Genomic DNA, 12,939 nt, shown 5'->3' on the forward strand with positions numbered 1-12,939 from the left:
AATGGACCCTTCCATTTCCAGGAAGGGAAAAGGTACAAACATCATGCATTGACCACTTAACACTCTATTTAAAATATAGTGAAAATAGGTGAGCTTGTAGATTTGTTATTTTCACCATACTAAATTAAATGATAGTACATTAATAATATCCACAACCCATTAAAAAGCCTGTCAGCAGAATGTAGCAAGGTCACACTTTTGGGTGTGACATGCATGACTGTAAAAGGAAGAGGAAAAGAGTGTTACACAGTAAGCAGAAAAACTCTTACTTACTGTAAGTAAAAGGAGGGGGGGGTCGGCTTGGGCCATTAACCATCATGCATAATTAACGAGCTTCATTGGTTCATTAAATATTAAACATGTATACATGTTTTCATTACAAACTTTTGTCTTTTCTGGCTGCTGTGTACATGCAAGGAAATCTACAACTTCTTTTTTTTTTGGGGGGGGTAATTAAAGCCTTACTTCGTTGTACAGTATTGTATATTCTACTGTTCAGACTGATGATAGGTTCTTGGTTTACCTATCATTGTCTTGCTAAACTAATGGCCTAAGTCATTTATTAAAGTTTTTCAGGAAAAATAAAAAACTGATCCAAAACAAAACTATGATATTTCTTAATCATTTCACCCAAAATGTTTATAACAAATTATGACTATTTAAATAGAAATAACACTGTCTGTCAGTTATGTAACATAAGAGGTTTAAATAGGATTAAATCTGACTTAAGCCAAAAAGAAAATTACAAAATGGCCTAAATCAGTAAATAATTTGGCCTAAGTCACAAAACCATGTGACTTAGGCCAAAAAAAGCCTATTTTGGCCTAAGTCACACTAAGGAGTTAGGCCATTATACTAAAAGGGGAGTGAACATTATGATACTTTTCTATTAGGAGATAGGATTTTACCAGAGGTAACAGTGTCATGAGGAGCTGACTTAAGCCAAAATATCATTTTCCTCTAAAGATGACTTATGCCATTAGTTTAGCAAGGTGACGCTATGATCCTACAGTACTATGTCTCTGCATTTGATGTATTACCTCGTGTTTACCTTGCTTATTGTAAGCGTAGTGACTCTGGATTAAGAGCCTCAGCTAAATGCCTACATTGTAAATTGTCACACAAAAGCTCGCAAGGCGTTGTGAGCTTGTAGATCTGCTACTTTTAAATTTGAAACCTGAAAAGTAACAGTTTTGGAACATATGAGCTTTCCACCCGACTGAGACCATATCAATTAAAGTTGACTTTACTAAACCTGTTAGCCTACAGATATGTAATATATATTATTACAAAACATACATTAACCACTTCAGCCCTATACATATTTAGGCCATTTGAAAATAGCTGATCTACAAGCTCACAATGCGTCGCGATGCGACGCATTGTGAGCTTGTAGATCTGCTATTTTGCAAATGATTTTTATATATTTTAGACGTTTGAAAACGTTTGTGAAATGGGACATTCCGCACAATGAGTACTTTGACTTTTGGTACTTTTGATATCTGACCTGCTGGCATACTGTATTTATACCAGGAATATTTGAATATCCTCGTGTCCTATTGGTCCATTCTTCTTCCATTTTCCTCCATCAAAACAAATAACGGAGCTCGTATTATTTCACCCCTTTTTACACCAAACTGGTGAAGTACATTCTGAGATTGACTTTGCTAACTGTTTGCCACTGTTAGAGCTGTGAAGGTTCAGTCATTAATTCTCCTAAAGCTCACAGTGTCAAATAAGACATGGATATAATGGGACAAGGTTTTGAGAGAAGGAGGGGACCAGAACCAGGGGCGGACTGGGACCAAAATTCAGCCCTGGCATTTTGGGCCCGAACCGGCCCACCACCCCCTGGACCGTTTTGTCAAAGGGGGGGGGGGGGGGGGGGGGGTTCGTTTTGTCAACGGGGGGGGGGGGGGGGGGGGGGGGGTTTAACCCAGCAACCCTGTGTAAATTACGCCACTGTGGAAAAGCATCCCAGCCCGAACATTAACGTAACTAATAATTAGGCCATGCGACCCGGAAATGGCCGTAATAATCCTAAAACGGGACCAAAAATATAATATAAATAATATAAAAAATATATATATATGCCCCCTGGCCTAGCGGCCCACCGGTATGCCAAATGGCCAGTCCGCCCCTGGAGGGGACAGGTCTGCAGTGAAGATAATTAGGCCTAAACTCTCTCTTTACTTAAATTTGCGCTCTGTGTGTTGAGATGGACCCCGCCCCCCCGGACCCCCCAGGGAACCGTTTCTTCTGTACACGAATACATCAAAAAGCACCATGTGACACGCAGAGCAAGAACAATGTCTGCTGACGCTACGCTATAGAGAGCCGTAGCGTAGCGGGGCTCCTGGATGAAAACAACAAACACATCAGCCTCTCTCTGACAGTTAAACTACAACTAGTGTTACTTTATGAGACATTATGATGGACTATTATCAGAGAGAGAGAGAGAGAGAGAGAGAGAGAGAGGGAGAGGGAGAGAGAGAGAGAGAGAGAGAGAGAGAGAGAGAGAGAGAGAGTTAACGATCCAATAGTGTATGTCATTGTGTATTTTAGTGAATGTTTCATATAGATTCTTGTAAACCATGTTTTTTCTGATCTATAGACCCAGTAGGACACAAAAAACCTGGTTTACATTTTTTTTTGCCCATAGGTGGCGCTACAGCAACCAATTCAAAACGCTAATTCGTGATTACTTACAAACTACTCATCAAATATTTATCAAATTTGATGGGTTGTTGCATCATGAGCTGAGGCACAATCTCTGAAAATTTGACCACAATCCACCTATAGGTGGCGCTACAGCAACAGATTCAATATGCAAATACACAATGGTGCAAGAGCTACCTGACGATTTTTAACAAATAGTGTATGTAGTTATGTAGCAAAAAGAAGTTAAGTGAATGTTTCATATAGATTCTTGTAAACCATGTTTTTTCTGTTCTATGGACCCAGTAGGACACAAAAAAAGCGGTTTACATTTTTTTCTCCCGCCCTGGCACTATTTTGGCACCATGGCAACATTTGGCAATGTGACGCAGTATTTTATGTCTGTCTGTATTTCTGTCAACATCATTTCTTCAAATCTGCATGGCCAATCTTCACCAAATTTGGTGCACAAATGTATGATGTGTCCCAGAAGACACCATCAAATTTTCACCATGATCGGCCAATAGGTGGTGCTACAGCAAACAATTCAAAAAGCAAATTCATGATTACTTACAAACTACTCGTCGATTTTTTTATCAAATTTGATGGGTTGTTGCATCATGAGCTGAGACACATTACGAGGGAGCAGAGAACTTGGATTTTTTGTGAATGAGAGGGTCAGAGGGGAAAAGAACATGTGGGACAAAATGTCAAAGCTTAAGTATCGGACCTGGAAAGGTGGATGCAAAACTATCAAGCTTAAGGCATCATCTGAGGTAGTCAGCTTGAAATCAACCAACTCACTGTTTGTTTGCCTGCTTCTCATTGCCAAGTCCTCTAGAGAACTTGACCTGCAGAACGTTGTGGGAACATACGAATTTGCGGATCACAAATTCAACACAATGCAACACACACACACACACACACACACACACACACACACACACAAGGGTGTCCTGTCCACAAACACAAACATGGTGAACGTCACAAGGCAGACACATTACTGGTTCTGTATGCAGTAGCAGTGAGTCGTTTAGGTAAAACACCACATATATACTCATGTGACACTGATGTGTTGGTACTTGCCCTTCGAAGGGTACCAGACCTTCAACCAGAGAGCGCAATCATCATGGGCACTGGAGATCAAAGACGGATGATAAAACTGAGACCCATCTACATGGCCATTGGTCCTGAACGAGCAGCAGCTTTGCCAGGATTTCACACGCTTACTGGTTGTGATACCACTGGTCACATCAGAGGAAAAGGAAAATCTACCTGCTTCAAATCATTCATGAAGGCTGGTGATGATGTACTCCATGCACTTGCTGAGCTTGGTGTTGGCCCTTATCCATCCTCAGAGGTGTTAGCTGGGTGTGAAAAGTTTATGTGTCAGCTCTTCAAACCTGGCTATGAATCAGCTGAAGTACTTCGGTGGCACATGTTTAAACAGCTCAAGGCCAATCAGGGTGTGGAAAAGATATGTCCAACGCAAGGGTCCATCATAGAACATATCCTGCGAGCACAATGTCAAGCAAATGTATGGGCACAAGACATTGTGGCTCAGCCAAAGGTTTTAGATCCACTATCTTTGGGATGGAGGCAGCAAGAGGATGGAAGTTGTGTCCCTGTAGTCTCAAAGGTTCCACCTGCACCAGAGGCAGTCGTAGAACTAGTCAAGTGTGCATGTGTTGCCAGCAAGTGCAGCGGCCGCTGTTCTTGCAAAGTCAATAATCTTCCATGCACAGAGCTCTGCAAATGTGAAGCTGCAGAAGATTCATGTAATAATCTTCAAGATGATGATGCTGAGAGTGATGACGATGATGCCTACAGTGATTGATTCTTTGTTGATTTGTTAAGTTGAGAATGTGTACTGTTGAGCATTCCTTTTATATATTTTTTCTCTGGAGGGGGGAGTATTATTATTTTTGTTTTCTTATTAACAAGGATCCATGTTCCATTTTATCAAAGGTTCAAGAATAAACCCTTTGAATTGAAAATAAACACTTTTTGTTTCTGTTTAAATAAGGTTTTTGTTAAAAATCGTCAGGTAGCTCTTGCACCATTGTGTTTTTGCATATTGAATCTGTTGCTGTAGCGCCACCTATAGGTGGATTGTGGTCAAATTTTCAGAGGTTGTGCCTCAGCTCATGATGCAACAACCCATCAAATTTGATAAATATTTGATGAGTAGTTTGTAAGTAATCATGAATTAGCGTTTTGAATTGGTTGCTGTAGCGCCACCTATGGGCCGAAAAAAATGTAAACCGGGTTTTTTGTGTCCTACTGGGTCTATAGATAAAAAAAAACATGGTTTACAAGAATCTATATGAAACATTCACTTAACTTATTTTGCTACATAACTACATACACTACAATGTTTCCACATCAAACTATTCCTCCTCAAACACTCTTCAATATTTACACAGCATTCTGCCTTAAGAGTAGTATTGAATATTCCATTCTGATTCTATTCTAATCTATTCCATTCCATTCCACAACAGCGCCACTCTGCTAACGAACCAATCAGTGCGTCTGTTCCGTTTTCACAGGAACCTCCACCCATGATAGTTTGCGTTTGTAAATGCGCAGCGAGAGCACACTCACCTAGTAGTTTGTATTGGCCGGTGAGCTCAGTGCTATATATCCAAACGCCATAAGTCATCCTTATTAAAATAGAAAAAACAGCAGCTTGTTCACTCTTGTTCACTCTGTGAAATAAATAAATAAAGTTGACATTCTGCTTTCACATATGTACTGTACTGTATACTGTACATGAGACTGAAATGAACCAATCAAGCTTGAGCGTCGTGATCAATGGTGGGAGAAATACTCTTTACTTTTCTTTGTTTGCTTTTTACTCAAGTAAAAAGTAGAAATACCAAGATTTTACTTGAGTAAAAAGCTCAAAGGTGTTGGCATCAACATATACTACAATGTATACTCAAAAATAGCAGATGTAAAATCATTTTCAAACAGACAAAGTTTAAAATAGGCTGAGGTGGTTAATGTATGTTTTGTAATAATAATATAATTCTACAAAGTAACTAGTAACTAAAGTTGTGGAATAATTGTATAAGGAGTAAAAGGTACAATATTTGCAGATGTAGTGGAGAAGAAGCATAAAGTTAACAAGAAAATGCAACTACGAAAGTAATAAAGTAAGTACGTACGTACTTGAGTACAGTTACTTTCCATCACTGCTTGAAGCCTACAGGGGGCGCAAGCGAGCGGACACTGCTTTTTTACGCTCTCATGTTAATGAATGGACTCATACGATTGATTTTTTTCTGCCCGGAGAGGATTATTATTATCATTGAAACACATTGAGCAGGTTTGGGGAGAACAAAACTCTGCTCACAATAAAAGAGGAAGAGGAGACAAGCAGGCAAAGGGTGCACACACACACACACACGCACACACACACACGCACACGCACACGCACACGCACACGCACACGCACACACACACACACACACACACCTGGTTCTGTGTTTTAAGCAAAAGGAGAAGTCATTAATGCAGCGGGCACTTTGAGGAAACACACTCAAAGACACACACACACACACACACACACACACACACACACACACACACACACACAGACAGACAGACAGACAGACAGACAGACAGACAGACAGACAGACAGACAGACAGACAGACAGACAGACAGACAGACAGACAGACAGACAGACAGACAGACAGACAGACAGACAGACACACACACACACACACACACACACACACACACACACACACACACACACTTGCAAAGGCAAACACATCATGCACACACACACACACACACACACACACACACACACACACACACACACACACACACACACGCACACGCACACGCACACGCACACGCACACACACGCACACGCACACACACACACACACTTACTTTATTTCTTTAGCGTTATATTTGAAGTTTAGCGTAAACAAACAATAAGTGATATAATAGCTTGTGTGCTTTTACCTTTGGGGGCACGGTGACGCAGTCGGTAGCGCTGTCACCTCACAGCTAGAAGGTCCTTGGTTCGATTCCTGCCGGGGATGTTGTGGGCGATGGGGGCTGGGGGTGTGTTCTCTCCTCAGCGTCATCAGTGCCCATAACCTAGGGTTGGCCAAAGGGCCTTCATGTGTGGAGTTTGCATGTTCTCCCCGTGTCACAGCTGTGATTGGCCAGTAGTCACTTCGGAGGTGGTCCCCTTCTTGCATTCAGCCAATCGCTTGCCCTCTTGCTTCAAAGGCGGGATTTCACTCAATAGCCCAATGCATAGCAGATCTACAAGCTCAAAATGCTTCGTGAAGGCGACGCGTTGTGAGCTTGTAGATCTGCTATTTTCAGCGCGCAACACTGTCGTGCGATAAGAGCATAAATGAGTATTTAGTTATCCATAGATTCCATAAAATACTCATATAAATCGTTTTACTTGGTCAAACCAAGCGATTCAGCAATACCTTGAATCAGGAGGACATTTCAGCCAGAACAAAACTTCAAAACTAAACTTGGGAGAAATAAATATATGTGTGTAGACTTTTGTTGTCTGAATGAAATGGTATTATGGTCTCTCCTGAGTCCTGATTCTTTTCATCAGATGTTCCTATGGATGGAAAAATAAATCAGATTATTTTAGCCTATTAGTTAGATTGGAAATGAAATACGATCTGCCTGCTATAATCAACAATGACTAATCTATGACATCATGACTCCATATTTGGGCATGTTTCCTGATCAGAGCTCCATTGACTTCCATCATCAAGACAGACAGACAGACAGACAGACAGACAGACAGACAGACAGACAGACAGACAGACAGACAGACCCTCTTACAGGTGACTAGTATCCTTCAGAGCCACATCATACATTTATATTTTTAATAACATTATTTATACTTTTCTAAGCATTGGGGGTAAACATAATCAAATTGCATCATCCCCTCCTCAAATCTCTGTGTGTACGTCTCTGTGCCCAAATATGGAGATGAGTGATGTCATAATGATGATGTCATCGCCTAAATTATGTTTCTTCATCTTCTGAAAGTGAAAGCCATCATCTTAATCTTCTATGCTTGGGGACAATCGCTTCTGCTTTAGAGTGTTTGTTTATTTTTTGTGGCTGACTTTTTATTGTCTCCGCCAGAGGTGGAGAGTACGTTTTCGTCTCCGTCCTTCCGTGTGTCCGCCAAGCTAACATTTGTTAAGCTTCACGTGACACGTGACAATATGTTGAAAGGGTGTGCTTTGATTGGCTAGCGAGACAAATGACGAAATAGAAACCTATAAATAGGTGTGTCACTTCAAAAAATCATTTATATTTTTTGAAGTGAGCTTCCATCAGCCAAGCTAACATTGGTCAAGTGACACGTGACAATATGTAATATAAATAGGTGAGACAGGATTAATCAGGAACAGTACTGGCGGGGACCTGTGCTCCGAGGAGCACATTTTATAGTATTTTATATTTTCTCAGTTGCTGTTGTTTAATTTAGGCCTTCATTACAAGTTTTTAAATAAATGAAATCATACTTACAGTATCACATACATATCATGGTAGTGGTTCTCAAAGTGAGGTTGAGGGACAACCTGGGTTACCTGAGGGGGTTCTAGATGGACCTTTATAGGTCTGTAACTCTGAGAGTGTACACATGGGTCCATTTGGTTCCATTGGTACACTCACAGAGTTATGATGGTCCTTGAAATGAAAAGGTTTAAGAACCACTGGTATTGTGATAGTATATCAGACAGTAAGATCTGACAGCATCATAAAACATGGTTCCGGAAACACTTTCAAATGTGATGGAACCGATTCTCGGTTCTTCAATGTTGGATCCGTTTCCTCTGGTCCCGGATCCCTCCCCCAGGTTATGTTATTGTGGGGAAAGCTTTCGCTGAAAATAGCCGATCGATAAGCTCTCAACGCGACGCGACGCAAGCTTGTCAATCAGCTATGTTCTGCAAAAGCTTTCCCCACAATATGGATGCTGCATGGGGTTTAAGTGGTTAACCAAAGAGAGTTTTAAGCATATTTTGATCATGGACACAATATTCGTTGCGATTGATCGTTCCATCCCTACTAGTAAAACTCTTTGTCACATTTCTGAAGGAAATCTTCACGGACAATTGAAAATAAAAGCATTTGAGGCATAAATGGCATTTTATTCCAAACACAGCTATGTAACTACATTGAATAAAACTAAATATAAACTATATATATATATATATATATATATATATATATATATATATATATATATATATATATATATATATATATATATTGAATAAGACTAAATTAATATAAAATGATATACTGTATAATGAATGTGAAAAAAGTTGAAGGACCACGGTTATGAAAACAAATCAAATCTCTTTCGTTAAAAAAAAAAAAGTCTCACCGGCAACTGGGAAACTAATGCTATTGGCTGGAAGGGCAGCAAGGGGGTGGTCTTCACTCAGTAGAGCCAATAGAAGGCCCAGAAGCGTTACCCTACTTTATCATTAATTAAAGAAATATCACGACCACAATTTACAAAAAGCATATCATGGTGTGATGAAGGTCCAGGTGTGATGAAGGTCCAGGTGTGATGAAGGTCCAGGTGTGATGTCTTCTAGACCAACTCTCCTCGTAGTTCAAAAGGCACATCGTAATCTCCTCCACCGACCACCTGCACACACACACACACACACACACACACACACACACACACACACACACACACACACACACACACACACACACACACACACACACACACACACACACACACACACACACACACACACACAGAAAGAAAATATAAATAGATTCTTGCCGGTCACGGTGGCCAACCAAGAAATTGCTTAGCATAAACCCTGTGTGTGTGTGTGTGTGTGTGTGTGTGTGTGTGTGTGTGTGTGTGTGTGTGTGTGTGTGTGTGTGTGTGTGTGTGTGTGTGTGTGTGTGTGTGTGTGTGTGCGTGCGTGCGTGCGTGCGTACGTGCGTGCGTGCGTGCGTGTGTTTCCAAAAGGCCGGTGGTTCTCAAACTTTGTCATGTCGTCAAGGACCCCCAAAATAATAGGTTTGGCTGCGGACCCCCATCTGAAAAGGTTTTGTGCCAGAGACCCAGCATCGCAGCACATGGTGAGCTTGTAGATCGGCTCTTTTCAAATAGCCTTTGTCCATATAGGGTTAAACTGATATTAACGCTGTATATATATATATTTTTGGGTGGGACCCCCTGAAACCCCCTCAAGGACCCTTGGGGTCCCCGGACCCCACTTTGAGAACCACTGCCATAGTGTTATTAACCTGTGGGTAGCCAGGGGGCGCTCTCCACTCGGTGCTGTGCGGCTGCAGTCTGCCGTCAGACCAGAGAGGAAGTGGGGGGAGAGGAGGGGGGCCGAGCGGGGGGGTCACCACTTCCTGGTACAAACCCACGTCTTCATACTCATGAGCGCCCCCTAGAGGCTCCGCCGGGTACCGCACCACATCTAGGAAATAAGAAGAAAAAGGAAACAAGAATGAATTGGATATTAATCCAATGTGTGTGTGTGTGTGTGTGTGTGTGTGTGTGTGTGTGTGTGTGTGTGTGTGTGCGTGCGTGCGTGCGTGCGTGCGTGCGTGCGTGCGTGCGTGCGTGTGTGTGTAAAATATATCAAGAACTCAAACTCAAACCAAACATCAACATTTTAGAAACAGGAACAAACCGCAACCACCAGGGCATTGTCGCTTACAATAAGCAGACATGGCAACCAAGCATGACGCGTGATGGCCCTTTTTTTTTTACCAATATACATATATATATATATATATATATATATATATATATATATTAGAGGTGGGCATAGATTATTTTTTTTAATCTAGATTAATCTATCTGCAATCCTGGAGTTAATCTAGATTAATCTAGATTAAAATGGCTCATTTGAAGTCTGCCGAAGGCATTCAAAATATGTGTGTTCTAGGGATGCACCGATGGGATTTTGGCCGATATCGATATCCGATATGATATATTGCTGTTATGACCGATAACCGATATAACCGATGTCGATATGATCGATAAAAAAAACAGTTTTATCCAGTCTGAAAAACATGTGTAAACACTACATTTGAAAAAGCAATCCCTGTTTATTCCAAATTATTTTATATTATCATCTGGATAATCCCCAGAGCAAAAAACATAATGTGTCAACTGCAAAAAGGACCAGTGACAGCAGCTTAGAAAGAAACTTGGCAAATATCATTGATATTGAATAATTGAATAAAAAGTTTGGGCCCCAATACTGACCCCTGGGAGACGCCCAAATGATTTGAGCTGTATTTGCCCAGCTTCACAAACTGTTGACGTCTGTCCAAATAACTTTGTTTTAATCCAGTCTACTGCAATGCCTCTAATACCAATTTTGTTTATTAATATGGTGTGATAGATAGTGTCAAAAGCTTTTTTGGGGTAAATTAATATTCCAATTGCAACTGTGATTCTTTCAATGGATTCCATCAATGCCTGAGATGTTGATCTGTTAGTTCTAAAACCATATTGACTCTCTGAGAGTAGGCTACATTACATTTTTCCAAAAAATAATCTAGTCTGCTATTGAAAAGTTTCTCCAGTAGGCCTATTGAAAATTGTGAACAATTGGTTCCATTTGGACACTGAATTTACAGACCCATAAGGGTCCATTTGGTTGTACACTCCGAGTTACAGACCCATATAAGGACCCACTTTTAGAACCACTGTCCTACACTGTGTGTGTGTGTGTGTGTGTGTGTGTGTGTGTGTGTGTGTGTGTGTGTGTGTGCGCGTGTGCACCCGCACGCTTAGCATACATTTGTTTGTTGTTGTTAGCATGTAGCACTCAGTAGCATGCTCTATAGCAACAAGTATTACCAAACATCGCCCAACTACTGCTATGTTTGTTCATCAACACGGTAGCGGAGGCTCTGCTTTTGTCCAATGATCACTTTAATAAGCTTCGCTGGGCTTACAGACCTGAAGCAAATGAATTAACGAGTGGAGCAACACGCTCGCACCACCGACACATACTCAGCCTCTCTCTGTCTGAGTGAAATGAATGAGAGGCAGTGCGCAGCGCACGTCTGTACACCATGTGAAACCTAGCCTGGGCAGCATTCCATTTTCGGGTATATGATCCGGTCGGGAGCGGAAGTAAAAAAAAGAAAAGGTGGCCGGATAGGCAGAACCGGAAAGACGTCTCACCCCAAAATAGGTCCGTGCTAATAAAATCCTTGATACGGCATTGTTTAGCTTATTTTTTAAATGTAAATGTGCGTGCACTATCCGGAGACTATTTAGCGTCGGTATTATCCCACGGGGAAATTCTATTCCATTTAAACCGCAAAACCGGATAGGCAGAACCGGAAAGAGGATTCTTTTTTTTTTTTTTTTTTCAGAAGGCGTGGTCTAGACCGGATCATATGTTGTCTTCTGGAACGCAGACCAGGCTTTCCTCCGAGGTGGAAAGACTGGTGATGCGAGGTTATGTGAAACCCGACACCTATCCCCCCCCCACACCCACACCCACACACACCCACACACACACCACACACACACACACACACACACACACACACACACACACACACACACACACACACACACACACACACACACACACACACACACGCATTGCAGTCACACAGACACAGAGTAATTCGCCCAGCTACATCAGCTAATGTTTTGGCTCTCAGACCCAACTTTGAGAATAGATTAACGGCGGTATTTTTTTTTTATCGCACGATAAGAGTCCGCGTTAACTTAGCCCGGTAACGGCGTTAACGGCCCGGCCTTAATATATATATGAACAGAAGTGCACGCCCACATTACATTCAGGGTGTTTATTTTTTTCAAATGTTGTATTATTCTTTTTTACTATGGGTGCTCCAATTGGAGCATAAAATATATAAGTAAGGTAAAATAAAACAAACATCAACTGCTGTTCAGCACTTTATAACTCATATTTTAAGTTATTATTTTATTATTATATAGCCTAGGCCTACTTAAACCCTCAGTAAAAACGGACCTACATTTCTTGGACGTTTTTTTCTGTCAACACCAAATCTCTCTGCCAAAAATAGCCGATCTACAAGCTCACAACGCGTCGCGCTGTGACGTGTTGTGAGCTTGTAGATCGGCTATTTTTGGCTTATGTTCCCCCCATGCTGCAGGGTTCATGTGGTTAATACTATTCATAATAATGTAATGGTGTTTTCATTTTGTCAAGGTGCACTAATGTTTTCATGTTCAGTAGTGTTATTCCTCTGTCCTCACTGGT

The 12,939-nt window shown here is 41.2% G+C and overlaps 1 protein-coding gene across 1 annotated transcript in view; it reads right to left on the reverse strand.

The window, feature by feature from the left end:
* Positions 1-3,458: 3,458 nt before the first annotated feature.
* Positions 3,459-12,939, reverse strand: part of nphs1 (NPHS1 adhesion molecule, nephrin) — a gene marked incomplete at both ends in the record, with an annotated part of 149,367 nt that continues 139,886 nt past the window's right edge. Inside the window, 3 exons of the mRNA XM_084048619.1 lie at positions 3,459-3,509; positions 9,956-10,137; positions 11,633-11,636. Of these exons, the coding sequence (XP_083904745.1) occupies positions 3,459-3,509; positions 9,956-10,137; positions 11,633-11,636 (237 nt within the window). The remainder of the gene's footprint in view (positions 3,510-9,955; positions 10,138-11,632; positions 11,637-12,939) is intronic.

The sequence above is a fragment of the Gymnoscopelus microlampas genome (assembly GCF_963454915.1).
Source record: "Gymnoscopelus microlampas genome assembly, chromosome: 3".
NCBI classification, from domain to species: Eukaryota; Metazoa; Chordata; class Actinopteri; order Myctophiformes; family Myctophidae; genus Gymnoscopelus; species Gymnoscopelus microlampas.